General features: G+C 36.7%; 1 protein-coding gene across 1 annotated transcript; it reads left to right on the top strand.

Annotated features, from left to right (window-relative positions):
- Positions 1 to 2,202: 2,202 nt before the first annotated feature.
- On the top strand, positions 2,203 to 22,759 carry LOC114464888 (probable polypeptide N-acetylgalactosaminyltransferase 8). Its single transcript, XM_028449539.1, has 11 exons — positions 2,203 to 2,428; positions 14,638 to 14,962; positions 15,110 to 15,276; positions 18,069 to 18,255; positions 19,134 to 19,331; positions 19,423 to 19,537; positions 19,789 to 19,974; positions 20,300 to 20,437; positions 20,542 to 20,634; positions 20,711 to 20,881; positions 20,974 to 22,759. The coding sequence occupies exons 1-11, from the start codon at positions 2,263 to 2,265 to the stop codon at positions 21,091 to 21,093; spliced, it is 1,866 nt and encodes a 621-aa protein (XP_028305340.1). The 5' UTR covers positions 2,203 to 2,262; the 3' UTR covers positions 21,094 to 22,759.
- Positions 22,760 to 23,335: the final 576 nt, after the last annotated feature.

The following is a 23,335-nucleotide window of genomic DNA, read 5'->3' as shown; positions in this document are numbered from 1 at the left end:
TGTTATCTGTAGCCCATTCACACGTGAGTGGGAAAATATGAGGCTGAAAGAAAAACAGGAAGTATTAATTCGATTCTCCTTTCCTGGAGCAAGGAGAAGCATAGCTGGAGTTGCAGTGATTCTCAAACTGTGGTACGTCTACTACCAGTGGTACGCTGATACCTGGTGAGAAGCAACAATTTGAGAACCACTGTTTACAAGGACATGCAAGTCGGACGGAGAAGTGTGGAGTGTGACTACATGTCTTCTCAAGATGAATACATACAATTGGGAGACATGGAGATGTGAGAAAGCTAAATAAGTTTAACCAAATAAATAAATAATGTTATTTATTTATTTAAATTGTTTGCTTCATTTTTCTTTGCTATCTCTTATTGGTGAAGGAGAAATCTTATTCTATCCTTTATTTATTCTAAATAATGTTAACACTCCACACCGAATTACATAGCCTAATTATTTTATAGAGCTGAATTTGTCAGTTCATTCATTTCATTATTTTTCCCTCATAATTATTATTTGAGATGTAATTTACTTAATTTTGAAGGTAAATTGGTGGCAAAAGTGTCTCCTATTCTGTGTCTGAACCAGAGTTAAGCAAGATTATTGGCCCTTTAAGGTTAAACAGAATTAAAGTTAAGTTGAGTCAAACAATCATATTGTCTTTTGCTCTCTGTATTTATCCCATTCGTAGGAGTGACGAGCCATAGCACAGTTTGGAGAGCTTCCTTAAATGCTTGGAAGTTACTTAACTTTAAACTATCTCTTATATCAATCAATTATCAAGAATTTCAAGAGGACCCTTTTTAAATCTCAGGCGACCCAGATTGGGCCACCAACCCAATGTTGAGAACACTTAATTTTTCTCTTAAAAGTGTCTAAACCCAGTGAAGGTGTTTTATGGTCTTGCACGCTAAGTGCTGGTGGAACAAGAAGAAAATGGTTGGAGGGTTTTGAGGTATATTATTTTCCCATGATAAAATATAAATCAAAAATCAGAGGGACGTTGGCCCTCTCCCTTCCCTTTTTTTTTTTTTTACATAAGAATGCATTTGGATTCTTAAAACCATATGATAAATATCATTGGAAAATCACTTATCTGATCATTTTGGATGTGTCTCTGTTTTACTCTCTCGTGTCCGCCTGCTTTTGTGCCCTCTAGCCTCCCTCTCTCTCTGTGTGTGTGTGTGTGTGTGGGTGTGTCTCCCTCTCTCTCTCTGTGTGTGTGTGGGGCTCTCTCTCTCTCTCTCTCTCTGTGTGTGTGTGTGTGTGTGTGTGTGTGTGTGTGTGTGTGTGTGTGTGTGTGTGTGTGTGTGTGTGTGTGTGTGTGCGCGTGTGTGTGTGTGTGTGTGTGTGTGTGTGTGTGTGTGTGTGTGTGTGTGTGTGTGGACAGAGACTCTGTGTTGCACTGAGTACAATACGATCTGTACTGTTTAATCTAACATGATTCAGCTGTTCAAAAGTGCAAAGAGTAATGGAGTCATCATGTATTAAAACATGACAAATTGTACAGATGAACACACATTTGATGATATTATGATGAATATAAAAATTGCCATAACTATATATATATATATATATATATATATATATATATATATATATATATATATATATATATATATATATATATATACACTCATACATATGGTGCAATAGTGATAATACAGGTATGTTTAGACCAAGTGCTAATCTGTAAATTGCTCTAAGTAGATTTACCCTTTAGCCCCGGCTTGCTCACCTGGGTGAGGCTGTCTGATGTCGCAAGACCATAAACCACTAATCAACCTAAAGCTCGTTGATATTTAAAAAAATGAAATGGTCAGGGCTGTAGTAATTAAGCTCTGGGATCATCTCAGAGGATCTGTTCTGTTCAGCGTGCAACAACAGCATTCTTCATGTATGTCGGCTGTGGAGTCGCAGGTTGGACCTTAATGACTCCACCAGGTTAATCTACAGTTGTGTTTTTATCCCTAAAATAGGTAAACTTCTTTTTGTTTAGAGCGCCAAAGTTACAGACTGTGTCACAGAAAATTGTGTACAAATTCAGCTAACTCTGAAAGTTTATTATGTATTTACTTTTTTCTCTTCATATGTTAAAGAACTCTTCACCTGCAGACTCTCAGGGATTAATTAATAAATGCTATCTCTGTGATAAGGTGGGTTGTTCAACTGCACGAGCCATAAATCCTATAAATGAGGAGTTGTAATGACACAGATAGTTCTTCCTTCACTTAAATCTGATCCAACGGGAAAGAAAACACAATGAAGATTTATCTGCAAAAGGTTATTACAATTGGAGCCATTTTTTTTGTCATCGTTTTCACACTGACAGGTTGGAGGGCTGGGCAGACGTCACTTAAACAAGCTAAGGGTTCGGATTTGTTGCAGAAAAAACTGGAAAGGGTTGAAGTCATGCTGAACAAACTATGTGAGTAGAATCTAGTAACTTTAAATAAAGAGTGATGCAGTTCATTTATATCCATGCAGCATGATACACGCTGTGATTACTTCAAAAATCTAACTTTAAGTACCTTTAAATGTAAAGATGAGGAATTTTAATACGTCAAAAGCATTCCCAGGTGATTCCATCCTGAGGATTCTACTAACTAGTCCATACATACACAAAACAATCAATATTACATAACCAAACACTGTGCTGTATCCTAGTAGAGAAAACATAGATGTGTTTGTGTTTTGTGGTTGTTAAATTTTCGGTTGTACTCTAAGGAAAAAATAATTGCAGTTGTCCAATCCAGCAGAGATAAAGGTGTGGATTATTGTGGCCGTTGAATGAAATATATTGTTTAATGTGGGAGTCAAAGAACATGACAGCAGGGATTAAACTGAACACCAAGGTTGGTAAAAGTGTTGGATACTGGATGAGTTGGGGTTGGGTAGGAATCATGTAGATTTTGTTCTTGTCAACATAGCATAAGTGAGATAGATACATGTGAGATATTCATGAGGGAATAGTACCAAGGACTATTGAGGAAATGGTCAGAGGTTGTTTTTTTATGATAGAGGACTGGGCTCAGATGAGAGCAGTGCCAATAATACTGATAGTATAAGGTAGAAGTTTAGGAGATAGATTCAGCAGCTGCTCTGTTGGCCCTGCTATAGACATAATAGCCTACTACCCTATGGCTAATTTCCATTAACATTGATTTTCCTTTATCAATTAATATTAACACAAAGAACATCCTCCATGATCCATTGTAAGTCCTGACACAAAGATTGGGAAATACTGGTCTAGAGCAGTGGTTCTCAGACTTCTTTGGCTCAAGTACCCCTTTCTCTTATTTCTGAATCCAAGTACCTCCTGTGTCTGACTAGAACATTTTAGTCAGAATACTATGAAAAAACCACTATAGAGCGTAATTATGGAATGAACAATTGATAACACATATTATAAAGAATCTCATTTTGTGGAATGAAACAGTATTTAGTGCCTCCTGAATTAATAGATTTATTTCTGAGGAAAAATAAATCGAGGAAGAAATGACGGCACAGCAGGGATTAAGAATAAACGGGATTTAGAGGAAAGTAGTGGTAAGGATAGAGAGAGGGTGGTAAGGAGAAAAACTGAACAAACTTCATTCAAATAATGTTGAAGCTACAGTTGGCGGGTGTGCAGGAGTTTGGACCGAGTTATTTATTGGGTCACAAACACGTCAGATCATCCCATAAAGGCTATACAAGGTGGTATAATGGCTACAAAAATTAGAACTGATCGTGAGCGCTCTTCGGTTTATCTATATACTGGATCTTGTTGGGTTCTTTCTTCTTTTTTACTATGGACTTTATATTTTGTTCAGCGCTTTGAGATGACTGTTGTATTTTGCGCTATATAAATAAAGTTGAATTGAATTGAATTGAATTGAATTATCTATGTATATACTGAATATAAAGATATTAACTGTAAGGTAGGTTGCAACCTGCCTTCGCTATGTTTGTTTTACCTCTGATAGGGAGGAGCTCACGTTCTTATATCGAGTAGGAGGAGCCATAATTATCAGGAGGAGGAGTTTTGACGTTGTGACGTCACAACATGAGAAAAATCCAACTCGCTCATTTGGAGCTGACTTTTTACAAAATGTGGAATAACAAGGAAGAGAGGAAACAGAAGTTTTTCAACTTTGACCCTCTGAATGAGGCTAAAGGGATATTTATCACTGTCGCAAAACCATTATAAAGTCCATTTTTCAGAAAACTGCCCCTTTAAAGAGTAAAGTGGGAGAGATTGAGATGGCGAGGTTTGTGAGGGATGGTAGTTTGCTAGTTATTTGCAAAACAAAGGAACAAAAAGATAAGGCAATTAAAATGAAGAAAGTGTGTGGAAGGATGGTTTGGGATAGGTTTGTGATTGGAGATAACGGAGTAACACGAGGAGTAATAACTGGGATTGCAATTGAGGAGAATTTGGATAAGCTGGAAAAAGAGATTAAAGGAGTGAAACGAGTGAAAAGATTATGGAACTACAGAAGGATGGAGGGTCAAAAGTATTATTTACTTTAGTTATTTTCATTTTTTCAAGTTAGTCGGTCCTCTTAGTCCTGGGGGTATTGCGCAAAAGTCGGATAAATACATCCAGGATAAAGGAGAATGCGTGGTTAGACAAAGTCTGGTTGGCGCTATCTTGGATAAATTGGTTGTACATTTGCCGAGGCTGGATAAAGTGAGACGAGGCTTAGTGAAGCTGGCTGTTGATGTTTGAGATAAGTGGGCGTTCATCGCATGGTGTTTTATTAATAGGGAAAATATTTCTAATAAACCGTCTGCCTTCTCTCTTTCATTGCTCAAATATAGTCTTTTCATATGTTCTTTTCGTCTTTATATATAAACTATGATAATGAAAAATATTAAAACCAAAAGTCAACGGACAAATTAAATGACTGTTAATAATATCTGGGTGAAGAAACACGTATAAAAACAATGGACATTGTGTAAAACACTCATTTCTCACAGCAGCAGCAAACTTTATCCTGGTTGTTATCCTGCTCTGCAGCAGGTTAGCTGTAGAGACTAAATCACCATGGTTACAGGTTAGCTGTAGAGGCTAAATCACCATGGTTACAGGTTAGCTGTAGAGGCTAAATCACCATGGTTACAGGTTAGCTGTAGAGGCTAAAACACCATGGTTACAGGTTACCTGTAGAGGCTAAATCACCATGGTTACAGGTTAACTGTAGAGGCTAAATCACCATGGTTACAGGTTTGCTGTAGAGCAGTTGTCTTCAACAGGGGGTCCGCGGAGGTACTGCAGGGGGGTCGCGAAAGTTTTGGTTAATTAGACTTTTTTTTTTTTTTTTTTTTTTTTAAATTAGACAATTTTTTATATTCCCTCCACAATTTTTTCAATAAATTGAAATGTCTTTAAATACACATTAACATGAATCCAACACACTGTAGTGAACAGATAAATGGAGACAGAAGATGTCTTTCAGTCAGCAATGCACACGTTCAGCGACACACAGGAGCTCTTTCAAGCTGGGCACTGGTTCATTCACCTGTCCCATCATACATTAGTGAGTAATGTATGCCATCCATAGCTGGTTTGAGGATTCACTGCCCATACTACATGTATGTTTAAAATTAAAACATGAATCTGTCAATTATGTTAATAGTTCAGTATTGTATGCAAGATAACATATGTTTATGCATGCCAGTGGCACTAACAAGCATCAATAATTTTCGTTTCCACATTTATGTTGAACAAAAATGTCCATTTGAACAGCTTTTATGCAAAATATTGTTACATGCAATTTGACAGACATTGTTGATCTTGGCAGGTATCAGTTTATTATGTTTTGTTATGTGTATGAATGGCAGTGGCATGGCCACCCTACTCACTGTACCTTGCACATGTTTAAACTAAAAACAAGAATATATAAACCTGTGTGTTATTTGAATATCTTAGTATTGAATGCACAATAGTACATTTATACATGGCACTATAAGACCAGTTTAATATAAAACACAATTTTATACAATATATATAAGCTCCATCTCTCCATCAGTTTGGGGGTCCTTGGCCTGGAAAACGTTGAAGACCCCTGCTGTAGAGACTAAATCAACATGTTACAGGTTAACTGTAGAGGCTAAATCACCATGGTTACAGGTTAACTGTAGAGGCTAAATCACCATGGTTACAGGTTAGCTATAGAGACTAAATCACCATGGTTACAGGTTACCTGTAGAGTCTAAATCACCATGGTTACAGGTTAACTGTAGAGGCTAAATCACCATGGTTACAGGTTAACTGTAGAGGCTAAATCACCATGGTTACAGGTTAGCTATAGAGACTAAATCACCATGGTTACAGGTTACCTGTAGAGGCTAAATCACCATGGATACAGGTTAGCTATAGAGACTAAATCACCATGGTTACAGGTTACCTGTAGAGGCTAAATCACCATGGTTACAGGTTAGCTATAGAGACAAGGGGAAAAGTTTATCCAGTTTTTTCAGGCTTTATCCCTATCATGATTTTGCACAATATCCCTCTGATTCTCTCATCATAACACAGTGGGTGTTGACATCAATTATGTTCAGGATGTCAACCGCCATTTAAAAAAAAAAAAAAAAAAAAAAAAAAAAATCCTAATAGTTTGCTGACGTCATTCAGGTGATTGGTGCACCTGTGTTTAATTTGGGCTGCAGCTCATTCACAGACTCACATGTTCACAGGGTCTATTGGTTTACTGACATCCAGCACTGACCTGAGGTCCGTGTGTGTGTGAGAGTCCAGTCTCTGTCTGTCTGTCGGTATGAGGGTGAGGGCGGTGTGGTTGAAGCGGCCGCTGTTCGCTGTAGGAGGACTGGTTCTGGTTCTGATGGCCAGCTTCTTTCTGAGAAGTGGGAATGAGCTGAAAATGTTTTCAAACAACGAGCGGAAAGAGACGCAGATCAACGTGAGGTTCTTACACCTGGAGGACAGCGTCAGCAACCTTTGTGAGTCCGTTATATTTACACATTTAAGTGCAGGACTACGGTTAGGGTTCACCTCATTAAAAATAAGATTTAGGGTTAGGGTCAATTATAATTGTAATCGCATAATTGATAATTAATTATGGCGATATTGTAATTGTAATTTAATTACACGTTGCTGTCATAATCGTAATTAAATTGTAATTGCGTTTAGATCATTGACTTTGTAATTGTAAATTATGTATATAGATGTGTATTTTTAAATTGTCAACTATAATTTAATGCAAAACTGAGAAACCATTTTACAGTTCTATGTACAGTTTTACACATATGTAGTTAACAATTATTAAAATATGTCATATCAATCTTTCCCACATTTTACAATTAAAAAATAAATAAATCGAGGGATTTAACGACAGAAAAAAGGCTCAGACGTCCACACCAAAAATATTACGACCTATATTTTCAATGATTAGGAAGCCTAACAAGGTAGGCAATAGATAGGGAATAAACTAGATCATAGATATTTGTTTCTAGTGTATTTTATAGCTGATTTAGGACCCGTTTTCATAAGAGATGCTAACACAAGAAGGGTAACTTTTATTAGGTGATTTAGGCTCAGTAATTGAGAATGTAGTTGTAATTTACTTTCTGTAATTGTAATTGAACATGGACAATTGAAAATGTTAGAGGTGTTCCGATCCGATATTGATATCGGTCCGATATCAGCCAGAAAACGAATATCGGATTTTATTGGACTGCATCTAAAATCTCCGATATATATTATATTTATTCAATTGTAGAATACTGTAGATATTATGTTGAAGGTTAAAATGTATGTAACCATTTGGTTAATAATAAATGGGTCCGTTTTTCTCATACCTACTGTTGCTGACTGAAACATACCTTTCTGTCCATGTCTTTTCAACTTCAGTAGACAATGTCCAAAGGTCTCCATTGCTGCCAGAAAATGTGACATGCTAATACTGTTGAAAAATACATGTACGTGTTTTTATTTGACTGTTATTTACCAGCTGTAAAATGGATGTCTATTAGTGGGGTTTTTTTTTTTTTTTCTTTTGCCAAAAATATTGAAATTTTTTGCTCAAGTATCCATTTTCTCTTATTTCTGAATCAAAGTACCCTCTTTTGTCAAACTACAACTTTTTGCTTCCAAGACTGACTCTTGTACTCTTGTTTTTGTTCTAATCCAAATATCATCATTATTATGAACATAATATTTAACTAAAATTAACATTATAAAACCCAATATTTTTATGCTTTAATTTGCTAATCTCTCTCTGGTACCCCGTGTAGTACCCCCATGTACCCTCATTTGAAAAACACTGGTTTAGACTGTTCTAGTTTGATGTTTTCAAAAATTGATGTAAAGTTCATGCACAGAGAAATATTTTTTTGATGAATGACATGATTTGGTTTTTATTTTAGACTGGTATGAGTTGAGTCTGTATTTGCATTTTATTTGCCGAGGGGCATGTTTTGATCATATTGATGTTGGTTATGATATATTCTTATTGAGTTGTGGCTGCTTGGTGTTCACTTTAAAAAAAAAAAAATAAAATAAAAAAGATATCCCATAAACACCTGACGAACAAAATAGATGCATGATGAATTATGTGACATTCTTACTTTAATTTCAACTATAAATGAATAGAAACGGTAAAACGGGTTGTCCTTTAAAGCTATTTAGAATATGAAGATTTCAAATGTGTTCATTGTAAGAACTTTACTCCATTTTTTCCTCTTTTGTTTGATAATTAATAGATCATATTAATATTATAAAATGATAACCAATATGAAGTTTTTGTAAGGGTCAACCAATTATTTTTAATTATTTTTAAGGCTGATATTTAGATACAATATTCATTTTCTCAAAAAAAAAAAAAAATATGGTATCAACATTTAGAAAGACAAACCTGGGATTAGACTGAATATAGTATTTTGTTTGTTTTTTGTACACTGATCTATGATTTTTTTTTAAAAAAAGAAAAAAAGACCTTAAACTAAGAGTGGTGGCCTTGTTTTAAAATAAATGTCTTTTATCAGCTATCAGTGGGGGTAAAAAAAAGAAAGAAATTCAGAATTTCCGCTGACTTTACCGGTAGTGCCCAGTGGCTCCCTTACTGGGGCACATTGTAGGGGGTACTCGAACAGATTTAACAATTAATTTAAAAATAACCAGGAAATATTGTTCCTTTTTAGGCTTTTTTTTTTTTTTTTTTTTTTTTTTTTGGACAAATTCTCGACAAACTAACAGTACTATTGCTCAATAAAATGCTAAATTTTCTTGTAATTTATTGAAACATGATTATTTTGAGCTGTAGAGGCCATTTTATCACACTTCTGATAATAGGAGGCAATAATTGGCTCCAAAATGCATTTAATTATTGAAGTAATCACAAAAAAGTTGTTAAACTAAATTACACTTTAAATTACACTCACTCTTTCGAATTTGTACATTAAGCTTTAGGTAACGAATGTGGGAGACATATTTTGGGGTTTAGGAGAGCCTGACATTTTTTTAATCACTGTTTATTGAGTTTTCCTTTTTTTCATACAGATAGAGAAAACAGTCCGTACAGAACATTCAATGCAAACCACATTACCCATAACCCCCCACCCTCGATCCTCCACAGACAGTAAACTACAACATAATAGTAATATTAGTGGTATTAAGTGTTCAGTATTGCATTTACTCAAGGAAAATACAAATGACAAAAAATAAATAAATAAATAAAATGAAAATAATAACAGTTAAAAAATAAAAATAATAATATTAATTAAAATAAAAAGAGAAAAAATAAATATGTAATTTAAGTTTGCAAAATTTAATAGCAAAGTAAGGCCGAAGCTCCCTGCAGTGTCGCGTCAGGTATGGGTATCGTAACTTGTAAAAAGGTTATAAAGTCTCCCCAGCATTTGTCAAAAAGAGATGGCTTCCTCTTGAGGTTAAACATAATCTTTTCAGAAGGTAAGTATGATGCCAGTTCTTTAATCCACAGGGATACCCCAGGTGGCTCCTCACTTTTCCAGCAAATGGCTTTGCATTTGTTAGCCGCTATCAGGGCTAGTCTGACATACCGAGTGTAGCCCCTTTGGTCAGGTGGCAAAACTGAGCAGTCCCCCAGCAATATCAATCTTGGATTGGTTGGGATCTCCATCTCTACTACTTTTGTGATGATGTCCAGAACAGATGTATAAGAGATTCTGATTCAGCTTTGCACCTCGGGCAGAGTTCTGAGTAGCTACTACTTATCTTATGGAGGCGTTCAGATGTATAATAAACTCTGTGCATAAGGTTGAACTGTAGTTGTTTGTGCCAGCTGTTGTAGGATAATGATTGAGAGCTACCACAAATCAAATTCCAATCAACGTCCTCAAAATCCTCACCCATGACCGTTTCCCATTTAACCCTTGCACTGAGAACTTTTTCCATCAGGGGCATGAGCCTCTTCTAGGCTAAAGGACAGAAAACCTTTAGGATAATGTTTTTCTTGTCTATCTGAAAATCTTCCAAAGGAACAAATTTCCCTCCCTGCTGCACTCTGATATAGTCCCTGATTTGCAGAAAGTTTAAAAAAAAAATTATTTGAAGGAAGGCCGTAGAAGGATTTTAATTGTTCAAAGGACTTCAGATGATCTAGCTCATATAGGTGTCCAAACATACATATACCTCTGTTATACCAGTCTTTTGTAATTACGTCTCTCAGTGACTCAGGTAAAGCAGGATTAAAATGGAATGGGTGTAGGTCTATATATTTTCTGGACACTTTGAAACTTTATTCTGATATCATGCCATATTTTTGTCATGTGTTTTATTATTGAACCACAACACCCTGTATAGTAGAATGTGTTCTTATAACAATTGCGAGGGGCACAATAGCCAGAGAATAAAGCAGTAGGGACTAGGGACAGCCCTGACGTGTACCCCGTGATAAGGGGAAAAGAGACAATATATAAGTATTTGTCTGAATCATCGCTGATGGGTTGAGGAAGAGTATCTGAATCATTTGTACTAAATTTGGACCAAAGTTAATTTTTTCCAAGACTGCGAAGAGGAAAGGCCACTCAAGGCAATCAAATGCCTTTTCAGCATCTAATGAAAGGCAACTACAGGGGTGTTAATGTCTTTAGCACAATATATAATATTTAGAAATCTAAGTATGTTGTCAGATGAAAAGCAATTTTTAATGAAACTGGTTTGGTCCTTATCTATAAGATTAGGCAATACCTTTTCCAATCTAGAGCCTATAACCTTGATAAATGTCTTAAATTCAGATGACAGGACAGAACAGTTTTGGATCCTTGCTTGGCTTCTGCAAGACTATGATCAGGGCCTGTTCTAATGCTTTGGGTAGCTGGTTAATCCCAGTTGCATGTGTGAACATGCTTGTTAGCAGTGTAATGAGATCAGATGCAAAAGCTTTGTAGAGGTCCATGGGGAAACCATCTGGTGCCGGTGATTTCCTGTCCGAAAGCTTTCCTATTGCTTTCAAAACTTCCTGATTAGTGATCTCCACCTCCTGATCGTCCCATGTCCCCTCAGCCACTTCGGGCATCGTAATTCCCTCCAGAAAAATTATCAATTTTCTAACTATCCACACCCTATGAGGAGTATAACTCCACATAGAAGTCCTTAAAGGCTTCATTAATTAATTTAGGTTCATGGACTATAGTGGCACCTGCCTTGGTCTTAATTGAAGGGATACATCTTGAACTGTCCCCTTTCCGGATCTGCCAGGCTAACAATTTTCCACATTTGTCCCCATGTTCATTTCAATTTTGAAAATGTTTCCTCTCAAGAATCTTAATCTTTCAAGCGTCTTGGTTTTTAACAGATGCTGCTGCTTTTTCTATGCATAGCTTACAGTTTCACCTCGCATTTAAGCCTTTAAGGATTCCCACACAATGGATGGTGAGGCAGTCCCATTATTCGTGCTGAGAAAGCTGCCAATATTATTCTTGATTCGTTTAACATGGTCATTGAGTAGGTGTGTGGGAAATCGCCACACTCTTAAACGCCTTGAGATATTCTTATAAGCCATAAGGATCATAAGGCGTGATCTGAGTGAGTCATAGCTAGGTATTCGCAGGAATCTGCAAGGTGGATTTTTTTTTTTTGTTCACTATGAATAAGAAACATTGATTCTGGAATAACTATTATGAGCATGTGAGTAGAATGAGTACTCGCTCACGTAGTGTTTTATGCAATTCCCTCCAAATGTCCACCAGTTTGAGGTCGACCATTCCTCTAAGTGTCTTGGCTGCTTGGGTTAGAGTTTTGGGATTAGAGAATGATTGGTCCTTTTCTGGGTCCAGAACTAGATTCAAATCCCCACCTATGACAAGCGAAATGAGGTACATGCAAGCGTGAAAAAGGATTTTTGAAAGAATTGAGGGCATTCATAATTGGGGCTATAAGCATTAATCAGAGTAATAGGTTCACCCATTATAAAGCCTTTTAGTATCAAGAATCTGCCATCTTTGTCTTTCTCAGCATTATCTACATGCAAAGGGACATTTTCCCCAATCAGAGTGGCAACTCACCTCGATTGAGATGTGTAGGATCCATAAAAAACCTTATCCTTGCCATTCTCTGGTTAGTTTGGCATGTTCTTGGTCAGTCAAATGTGTCTCCTGCAAAAAAGCTCTATTTTATGATTTTTCTGGAAGTTAAGTACCTTTTTTCATTTTGTTAGAACATTAATGTCTTTAGTATTCCACGTTAAATACCTAAAAACTGCATTTGTCATCTACCCTAACTGTCCATCTAGTGTGAGGTAATATTACAATAAACCATTTTAGACCTGACTACTGCAGCCTTTAAGTAAGCAGGGCTGCCAAGTTTCAGAAAATTACAAGAGTGAGACTTTAGTGACATGATGTGTTCCGACGAAAAAAAATGTGGCCTTTTTTAGCATGGCTTTGCCCTGTTTTAACATTGATTTCTACCTTAAGACTGATGTCCTCACCTCCATGTCAGTGGCTCTTCCTGCACTGTGGCCTCCTAATGCTAGTTTTAATCAACCACAAATTAGAAATGAAAACTAATGAGATTTTTGACAAAATACATTTATTTGTCAATATTTCATTTAAACCAACTCTCCATCATTTAGCTGGGGACATGTCTCATGTTGTAGGTGTTTGTCGCAGATTTTGATGCCTTGATGACAGAGAGAGGGGGCTCTCACTTAAAACACTGTGGCCCAAGGCAGCGCTACCTTTACCTCAGCTCTCCTTGTCTGCAACAGAAAGGAGGTCATCAAAAAACAATTCATGTGAAAAACATTAAAACATCAAGTGATTTTTGATTGAATGAATGTCTTAGCAGCAGACTCAAGGTTCATAGAAAAACACAATTGCATACAAAAATAATCAGATAAGAACAGTTCAAATGAACATTAGACAAGGCATTTGTTTCATTTACTATGTACTTATGCTGATATAACCTACAAGTGCAATTCAGCTACTAGCAGTCTTCATAACACTGGTAGTAGCTGAATAAGAGTTTTCATTAATTTAAGTTAATGTCTAGCACAGACACACACATAGGGGTGGGCGATAAGGGGAAAAAAATCATATCACGATTTATTCTTTGTAAAATCACATCATTATTACATTTTTTTTTTTTTTTTTTAATTACCTTGACTTGAATTACCTTTTATTCCTTTTTTCCATTTAGGATGATGTTTTTAAGTAGGTGAATTGGTTTGTTTTATTGCTAAATAACTTTGAAATAGTGAATAAATGTGATATGATTTTTTTTTTTTTTTTTTCCCCCCTATCCCCCACCCCTACGTGTGTGTGTCTGTGCTAGACATTATCTTAAATTAATTAAGACTCTTAATCAGCTACTACCAGTGTTATGAACACTGCTAGTAGCTGAAATGCACTTGTAGGTTATGTCAGCATAAATATATACTAAATGAAACAAATGCCTTGTCTAATGTTCATTTGAATTGTTCTTATTTGATTTTTGTATGTAATAGTCTTTCTATTGACCTTGAGTCTGCTGCTAAGACATTCATTCAATCAAAAATCACAAGTAAAGAATAATGCAACCCTTGTCTTAGCATAGTAGTGGGAAATGAGAAGAGAAAAAAATATTAATAATAATTATAAAATTAATAATAATTTAAAAAAAGAAAAGAAAAAAAGAACAAATAAACCCTGTAGTGGGTAGAACCCCAATTATTCCCTACGTGATAATGGGCTGTTTTATTGTCCTATCTTGTGAAATCAAACTACCCTGTGCTGAAATAGGGGACATTTACACCCATTTGTTAGTGGAAGTTAATTCAAACAATAACAATGGTCCTGTAAAAAACTTTACATCCAGAACAAACCGTGCCAAAAAGATTATATTTGAGGCAGTCAATCATAACCATTAGTTATAGAAAACCGCAGAACAGGCGAATTATTTAACCTGATTGTGTATCTCTTATCTCCGAGGGAAGTAGTCAGTTTAGTGCTCATGCACAGATAGCCCTCTGCTCAGGTAAGCTGTCCCAAGAGACCTATAATACAGTTGTTTGTAGTCTGTGGGCAGCTGATACAGTCCAAGTTATTATTTAGGCAGCAACTACTTACATGGGGTACAAATGATTTGACAAAAATATGAAGGGGGTAGATGGGTTAAACAAGATTGAGAACTGCTGGTCTATCCTTATTTTTTTTATTGTTTTTCAGCCAATTTATTCAATTCTTTAGAACAGAAGCAGGAACTGATGCTGAAGAAGGAAAGTGGAAAGGACAAAAAAGTTTCTGTTGTCGAAGAGCAGCCGAAGCAGGATAAACAACCTGATCCAGTGGTTAAGGCCAAAGAAGAGCATGCTGCAGAGAAAAAGTCCAGTAAACTGTTTCCTAAGTCTCCACTGTTCAATGAGTGGGGCTCCAACCTGTCAGAGGACGACCAGAAAGAGGCCCAGGCTCTGTTTGAGAAGTATGGCTACAATGTTTTCCTCAGCGATCGGCTTCCTCTGGACCGACCTCTTCCTGAAACCAGGGATCCCAGGTAGGATACACACTTATTGACCTAGTCATGTACATGTAAAGTTTTAAGAAACTGACGACCTCCTCCCAGTTCACTGTTTGCAGTTTCTATTCGTTCTTATAATGCAGAACACCAAGGCCCTGTAATTACACGTCTCTATTTGTGTAGGTGTTTGATCAAGACTTACCCAGACAACCTTCCAAATATTGGAGTAGTGCTTATTTACCTTGATGAAGCCCTGTCTATTCTAAAGAGAGCCCTGCGCAGCATCATCGACCGCACCCCAAGACACCTGCTCAAGGAAATAATCATGGTGGATGACAACAGCTCCAATGGTCGGTTGGTAGTGAAAGACCCAAACTGTGTACAAAAACTTGCTTAAAGAGTAACTAAACCCCTGCTTTCTCCTAACCTGCCTCTCGGAGGGAAATTTCCAAAATCCCTTGATTATGGGCGGGGCTCCTGGAGCAGTTACGACACACCCAGTCTATATTATAAAATCTCCAATGAACAATCTATGCTATGTTACCTAGCTACTCATTACTCAATATACCTCTCTATTCACTCTTCTCTCAATCCAACCTACTCACCACAGATTATAGACCCACAGGTGCTAGTTTTTATAAAAGGGGCGTGGCTAACGGTGCTTGTTTGTGACACAAAATGGTCCCAAATTGTCACATGGTCTTGTTCTCAGTCAATAGCAAAAATCAATTGTAATAGCCGGGTTTCAACTTTCACTAAAATGTTGGACCAGGATCAATTAACAGCACTACTTCATACCCAAATACATTTGTATTTGGTGTGAGAGAGAGCACGGTGCAGTTGTTTTTGTGAAGGTGTATTGAAATATTATGTTTACCTACCGATTATTTAGAATTAATAACTGATGCAACATGATTTACAGTAGGTGGGGTTCGTATGGTTTCAATTTCATACACAGCATTTATCAATATTAAATGTTCTCATTGTGTAAAAAACTTTCATTTTTTAATTGAAGTGTGGCACATTAATGGTAACTTGGATGTAGTTTCCAGTGATGATGTAAAAATTAAAAAAAAACTTTTGCAGCTGATTAGCTAAATTGTTCATCGAAAACAAAAAAGCAAAGTAGAATACCCCTTCTCAAAAAACCTACTCTTGATTCCAGCACTTTAGCAAACTACAGGCCTATATCTAATCTTCCTTTTATTTCAAAGATTCTTGAGAAAGTTGTGGCGGCTCAGCTCTGTGAATTTCTTCAAAACAACAGCCTGTTCGAGGACTTCCAGTCAGGTTTTAGAGCTCAACACAGCACAGAGACTGCTTTAGTTAAAGTAACTAATGATCTACTCAGGGCTTCAGATGAAGGACGACTCTCAGTGCTGGTTTTATTAGATCTTAGTGCAGCTTTTGACACTATAGATCATTATGTTCTACTAGAGAGATTAGAGGAATTACTTGGAATCACAGGGACTGCCCTAAACTGGTTTAAGTCCTACCTATCTGATAGGTACCAGTTTGTACACGTGAATAATAGGTCTTCTGTGTACACTAAAGTAAGCTACGGGGTTCCTCAGGGCTCTGTGCTAGGTCCAATCCTCTTCTGTATCTATATGCTCCCCCTTGGTAATGTTATGAGAAAATACTTAACTTTCACTGCTATGCTGATGATACCCAACTGTATGTATCAATGAAGCCAGGTGAGACAAATCAGCTATCTAAACTTGAGGCCTGTCTAAAGGACATTCGGGCCTGGATGGACCAAAATTTTCTTCTTCTCAACTCAGACAAGACTGAGGTCATTGTACTGGGCCCACGACACCTTAGAGAAACCTATGCTAGCCTAACTGCCCTAGATGGCATTACTCTGGCACGAAGCACAACTGTTAGAAACCTTGGGGTTCTATTTGATCAGGATTTATCCTTCAACTCTCACATAAAACAAACTTCAAGAACTGCCTTCTTTCATCTCCGTAACATTGCTAAAATCAGATCTATCCTGTCTCAGGGCGACGCCGAAAAACTAGTCCATGCTTTTGTTACCTCTAGACTGGATTATTGTAATTCTCTTTTAGCAGGCTGCCCGAGCAAGTCGCTTAAGACACTTCAGCTGGTTCAAAATGCTGCAGCACGTGTACTGACTAAAACTAGGAGAAGAGATCACATTACTCCTATATTAGCCTCTCTGCACTGGCTTCCCATAAAATATAGAATAGAATTCAAGATTCTTCTTCTCACTTATAAAGCCCTAAATGGACAGGCTCCAGTCTATCTCAAGGAGCTTGTAGTGCCATACAATCCCCCAGAACACTACGCTCTCAAAATGCTGGACTACTCGTTGTCCCATTTGTCTCTAAAAGTAGTATAGGAGGAAGAGCTTTCAGTTATCAGGCCCCACTTCTCTGGAACCATCTACCAACCACGGTTCGGGGGGCAGACACCCTCTCTACCTTTAAGGTTAGGCTCTAAACATTCCTCTTTGGTAAAGCTTTTAGTTAGGAACCAGCTCATAGCTCATAATTAAGATGCAATAGGCATAGACTGCCGGGGGGGGGGGGGGGGTGTCTGGCATGCTCGGTTGGAGAGAGGTTGGAGAGGGCTTTAAGAGAGAGGTCATTTAGGCTAGAGAGGGACCGGAGAGGGTCCCATTCCTCTCTCAAACACTCCCTCTATGTCTGCTTCTTCCCTTGTGTGTTTGCTCCTGTACTCCTTCTGGCTTTTGTCTTGCAGGTCCGTGGGATCCTCAGTGTGGAGTTACAGAGTCTCAGCGGCTCTGTCTCCACCCTCTCCTCTGCACACACCCAACACAGCATAACGTGGATGGCTGTTCATCATAGGAATGGGATCCACACAAGGTTCCTGCTGCTTAACAGAAGGTTTTCCTTGCCGCCATGATGAATTCATGTTGGGTGTGGGATACATATGTGTATATACGTATATATGCATATGTGTGTATCCATAAAATGAAGAGTCCGTCCTTAAGACTGCTCTACAGTAAAGTGTCTTGAGATACCATTGGTTATGATTTGGCGCTATATAAATAAAAGATTGATTGATTGATTGGTACTGGATTTTTTCATCAGAATCTTGCCTTCCTCCTCTGCTCTTGCTACACTTTTTCTCATGATGTTCTCTTTGTAATCAGAGGACCTGAAAGAAGAGTTGGACAATTACATAAAGTCGCTTCAACAAGAAAACCCAAATCTCCGTTTTACCAGAGTGCGACACAGTGTGCAGCAGGGTCTTGCATACGCCAGAGCGTCAGGATGGAAAGCTGCTACTGCTGATGTGATTGCCATCCTGGATGCACATATTGAGGTTCATGAGAAATGGTATGAATGTAGGGGAAACGCAAGGGGAAAAAAGCCACTCTTTTTATATATATATATATATATATATATATATACGTACATTATCTAATCAATTGGTTCACACACCCAATGTGGCAATAAGGATGCTTTTTTAAGCCTGCATTTCTATAAACTCATCATGTTACCCACTTTGGTTAGAATTGGTGTACAAGTAGTCCAGTACTGTAAAAAGAGACTTTATTACTATTAAAGCTGGTCAATAGAGTTAATCGGCTGATTTGATTCCATTTATGGAAGTCATTTACAAACTAAATTTCAATTATTAATTATAATCTGTTTGATTTTTGATTGAGTTTCCATTTGACATTAGCCTTTCAAAACATTCAATATTGTATAGTAAATTTAAAATATCCCTATTAAGATCACTGACCTGGATTGCATTGTGATCAATATTTTGTTTTTTTTTTTCCACCAACCTTGGTTTGTATTGTCTGCTTTCCCAAATTTAGATTTCAACGCAATTTTAACAGTTTTATTTGTACAAATTTGAACAAAAATAGTACCTGTTGTGCAATACCTAGTTTTCAGGTGTCCGGTAAGTAAAACCTTTCTGACCGCTACAGTGCTATGGTAGTAGGTTTTGTACGCAAGACTGTTTTTGTTAGCAATATCTAGGGTGGATATCATGATTGTCCACTTTTTAAATAATCCTTCTGGAACCCCTTTGAAGTAAAAGTGAAGTGAAAGTCTTATGTGATTCAGACAATACTGGTTACCCATATTTTTGTAGATGGCTTTGTTTTTTTACCTACACATTTTAAGGCATACAGACCCATGGAATGTTGAGATGTTTAATAATGAGTTCATAAAAACTTTTTTTTTTTTTTCTCTCCACTCAGGGCTGAACCTCTGCTCACGCAGATCAAAGCGGATCGCACAGTGGTGGTATCGCCTGTGTTTGACAAAGTCCAATTCAATGATCTCAAGGTCATTACCTACTCTTCAGCATCACATGCCTTTGATTGGGCTCTGTGGTGTATGTATGAGAGCTTTAGTCCTGAGTATTACAAACTGAATGATGCGTCATTACCTGGAAAGTAAGTTAACTTGAAACCAGATTTTAAAACTTGAGCAAATATTCAGTAATTTGATGAATTACTCGGATAACGGTTTATTTTTTCCTCTTAGGAGTCCTTCTGTCATGGGCATCCTAGCTGCTGATAGAAAGTTTCTTGGAGAAATCGGAGTTCTTGATACAGGAATGAAAGTATACGGTGGAGAAAATGTTGAGCTTGGAATTCGTGTAAGTCACAATCTGCTGTAACAATGTGATGATGAAGCAGATTTGTTTTTATACTAAAAAATTGTATCAACTGAGATGCACAACATGTTAAACTATTGTTTTTTAACTAATCTAATTCACTTTAAGTCCAGAAAGTGAAATACGGCTCAGTTTTATGTTGTAAACAGTTGTTTTTATTTTAAATGTGTCATAATGCTCAAGTTAAAGTGAAGAGATGAAGTTAAAGGAATGTCTTTTTTGCTCATCCACAGGTGTGGACTTGTGGTGGCAGTGTTGAAGTAGTTCCATGCTCCAAGATTGCCCACATAGAGAGGAACCACAAGCCTTACATGCCAGACTTAAGTGTCACTATGAAGAGAAATGCCTTAAGGGTTGCTGAGATCTGGATGGATGAATATAAACACAACATTAACATAGCTTGGAATTTGCCATTTAAGGTACTAGAAAGTTGTTGTTTTTCCCTATTGCTGTGGTAAATTACATTTTCGTGAAGACATTTTGCAGTAAATATAATGTTGGCTTTTCTATTTGAAAATGTATGTGTTAATTTTCTACTGTAATGTGTGCACTTGTAATTAACCCTTATTTAATTAACAGTCTTTTACTTATGTATGTTTTCTTTTTTTTTTTTTTTTTTAGTGTTTCTTTTCATTTGTAAAATTCTCGAGCCTCTGTAAGAAAGTGATTTCCCTCTGGGTTAAATAAACTACTTCTGATTCTGATGAGGGCGAATTACGGTTTAATTGTTTGTTTTTTCTGTAGAATCATGGGGTTGATATTGGAGATGTCTCTGAGAGGAAACAACTAAGGGAAAAGTTGCAATGCAAACCTTTCAAGTGGTACCTGGAGAATGTCTATCCTCAGCTTGACCCCTGGGATAACATACTTGCCTATGGAGGGGTGAGAACTGTTTTAAACTTCACTGCTACATTGCATTCATCTTTTTGTTTCTCCCATATTATTTTGTATTTACTTTTTTTTTTTTTGGGGGGGGGGGGGGGTAGTTTAAGAATCTTGATTCTGGCATGTGCATAGACCAAGGTCCAATCCCAGGTCACACACCCATTGCATACGCCTGCTTCTATTATGGACCACAAGTAAGAATCATCAGTGTTGGATATTTGAATCATCTGTTAATCTACTCAACACTATACCTGACGCTCCTTTTCAAAGCACACGTATTACAGAGAGACTGGTGAGCTCTATGTTGGAAGCATCAAGTCCCATAAGTACAACGACAACCGCTGTCTTGCTGACGATGGGAATAAAGAGAACGAACCAGGCCTGTACAACTGCAAAGAAGCTGTGAAGGAAAAAATGGGAATATACTGGGATTTCACTCAGGTAGAACCAAATAAATCCATGTTTATTCCAAAATCAAATAATATTGAATTGCTGCCCATCATAAAATCTTCATTTGTTTTTTTGTTTTGTAGGGAAAACAATTGAGGAACAGACAGACCAACAGGTGCCTGGAAATTAGAGGTGGAAGACTTCTAGTCGACGAATGTTCTGGTCAAAGATGGAAAATTCAAAACATAATTAAGATCTTTTAATTTGTGTTTGTGAGGCTAAGAAAAAGAAGAAAAAAGCACTTTCTGCTAACGGGTCAGTAGTTTGCATCTTATGGCTGCAAAAGAGAACAAGTCATTTTTAATATTCTTGTAAATCTTTTTGATAAACTAAACTTGAATCATGTTGTTTTCTCACCATTTATTTATAAACAGTTATGATAAAATCAGTTCAAACCATTTCTTTCAGATTACATTATATTGGATTAGAAGGATTTGAAGTAACATTACATTGTAGAAGGAGCCTGAGGGTGTGGTACCATTGCATCAAAGTTTGTGTGGTTGGATTTTAGCTGTGCTGACTCAGGCTATTATCAGACTTTACCACTAAGCACTTTATTTTGCAATGTTGAATTATTCTATGAAGAAAGCTCTGATTCACTACCACTGAGTCACACCTAATTAATCTGTTTCACGGAAAACAAAAGCTTAAGAATAACTGCATTATTTGATTTTTAACCCTGAAAAAAATAAATGTAACTGTTATTGGAGAATTTGCCTTTGAAAAAGAAAGAACACTGAGTAGAAACGTTCTGACAACATCCAGCATTGTAAACAGCAACTTGGCATTAATACAGGCTAGTGTATCTTGTAAAGTTGAATAAGTGTGAGTATTATTCCACTCTAATCATAACGACATGATCATTAGCTAATGGTTAAAGATGTAATTAAATTCTGTAATTTTCATTTTTAGTTCACTTTTATTTTTAATTTTCAGGTTTTTTTCTGGACACTCGCTCATATCCCCAGTGTAGAAATTATTAATATTGTCTGAGATGTAAAAGCATGGTGTCTGATAATAAGGTAGCATTTGTTGAACTCTGATATGATGTAAGGCAAGCATGCAGCCCCTGTAGAGCAGTAATACCTAACCAGTGATACATAAACACTGCTGGGGAAATAAGTGGGAATCATTTAATGACTTTCCATGTTAAACTATCAAATTCCAGTCATTTTGGGGTCTTCTTTTAAATAAAGTTTGTGTGCACCAGACAATATTTACAATGCATCCGTAATAAACTGAGGTACAACTCTTTAGATAGACAAAAAGTGGAAAATTTTAAAATGGTCAAAATTTAAGAAACGTTTAAGATTGGATCAAATCTCATTATTGTTGCACTGGAGGAAAAGAGCAATAAAAACTAGTTTTTCTTTCAACAGAAAAGCTCCTGGCTGGAACAAACCATCAAACTAAAGTCACTAAAATCTAAGGATCATCATCTCAAAACAATTCAAATCAAGCACAAAGCAAATTGGAATAAATTTTCAAAAATGCATTCGAAAACTGTTTCAAATAGGAAGAGAAAAAAAATTTCTGGGGAATATGCATTTTCAAAAAACAGCATGTAATGTAAAAACTCAGTGTATCAGAAGAGTTCATCTATGGAACAGTTGGAGTGGAAAAAATGATAAACTGTAAATCATTTGAAAAGTTTAGAGGCGAGGCAAGGCAAATGTATTTGTATAGCGCATTTCATGCACATGGCTTTATGGGATCATGCACTTATGGTTTATGTTAGTAAAAAGTGTAACAGAAAAACATTTTAAATCACATTAAAATGATGAATAATAATAATATAATAATAATGATAATATTTCTCATTCATCATAAGCGGGAGAGAAAAAAAGTGCCTTTAACTTTGATTTAAAAATGTTCACATTAGATGTTGACTTCAGCTCTGCTGGCAGTTTGTTCCACTTCTTTGCAGCATAACAACTAAAAGCAGCATCACCATGTTTACTGTGAGCTCTGGGCTCCACTATCTGACCTGTGTCCATAGATCTGAGAGACCTGCTGGGTTCATACCTGACTAACATGTCACTGATGGATTCTGGACCAAACCCATTCACACATTTATACACCAGCAGCAGAACTTTAAAGTCTATTCTGAGGCTGACTGGGAGCCAGTGTAAAGACTTTAAAATTAGAGTTGATCTGTATTTTTCAAAACAAATTCTGAAAAGGAAGCGAGTAATGGAAAAATAAGCTTATAAACATGAGCTGTTTTTAGTTTTTATCTGATACTCTTCTGTTTTGTTGTCCTACATATGCTCTGAGTGAATAAAGGGAAAGTAACAATGGGGAGGGGTGTGACTAGAAGTTTATTATCTTTATCCTGCACTCTTATGGATGTCCATGTGAGTTTTCTTTCATTTTTTTCCTAAGCACTTTGTGTATTTTCTTTTCAAATAAAATCACACAAATTGATGTGGATTATTTGTCAAA

Source organism: Gouania willdenowi, chromosome 6, assembly GCF_900634775.1.
Source record: "Gouania willdenowi chromosome 6, fGouWil2.1, whole genome shotgun sequence".
NCBI lineage: Eukaryota > Metazoa > Chordata > Actinopteri > Blenniiformes > Gobiesocidae > Gouania > Gouania willdenowi.
The sequence above is the reverse complement of the archived record's forward strand: the minus strand, read 5'-3'. Positions and strand labels throughout refer to the sequence as shown.

Coding starts and splice junctions, on each gene's coding strand:
- LOC114464888 (XM_028449539.1), top strand. CDS start 2,263: ATGAAGATTTATCTGCAAAAGGTTATTACAATTGGAGCCATTTTTTTT. Junction 2,429..14,637: donor AGTCATGCTGAACAAACTAT/GTGAGTAGAATC, acceptor ATTGTTTTTCAG/CCAATTTATTCAATTCTTTA. Junction 19,975..20,299: donor CTTGGAATTTGCCATTTAAG/GTACTAGAAAGT, acceptor TTTTTTCTGTAG/AATCATGGGGTTGATATTGG.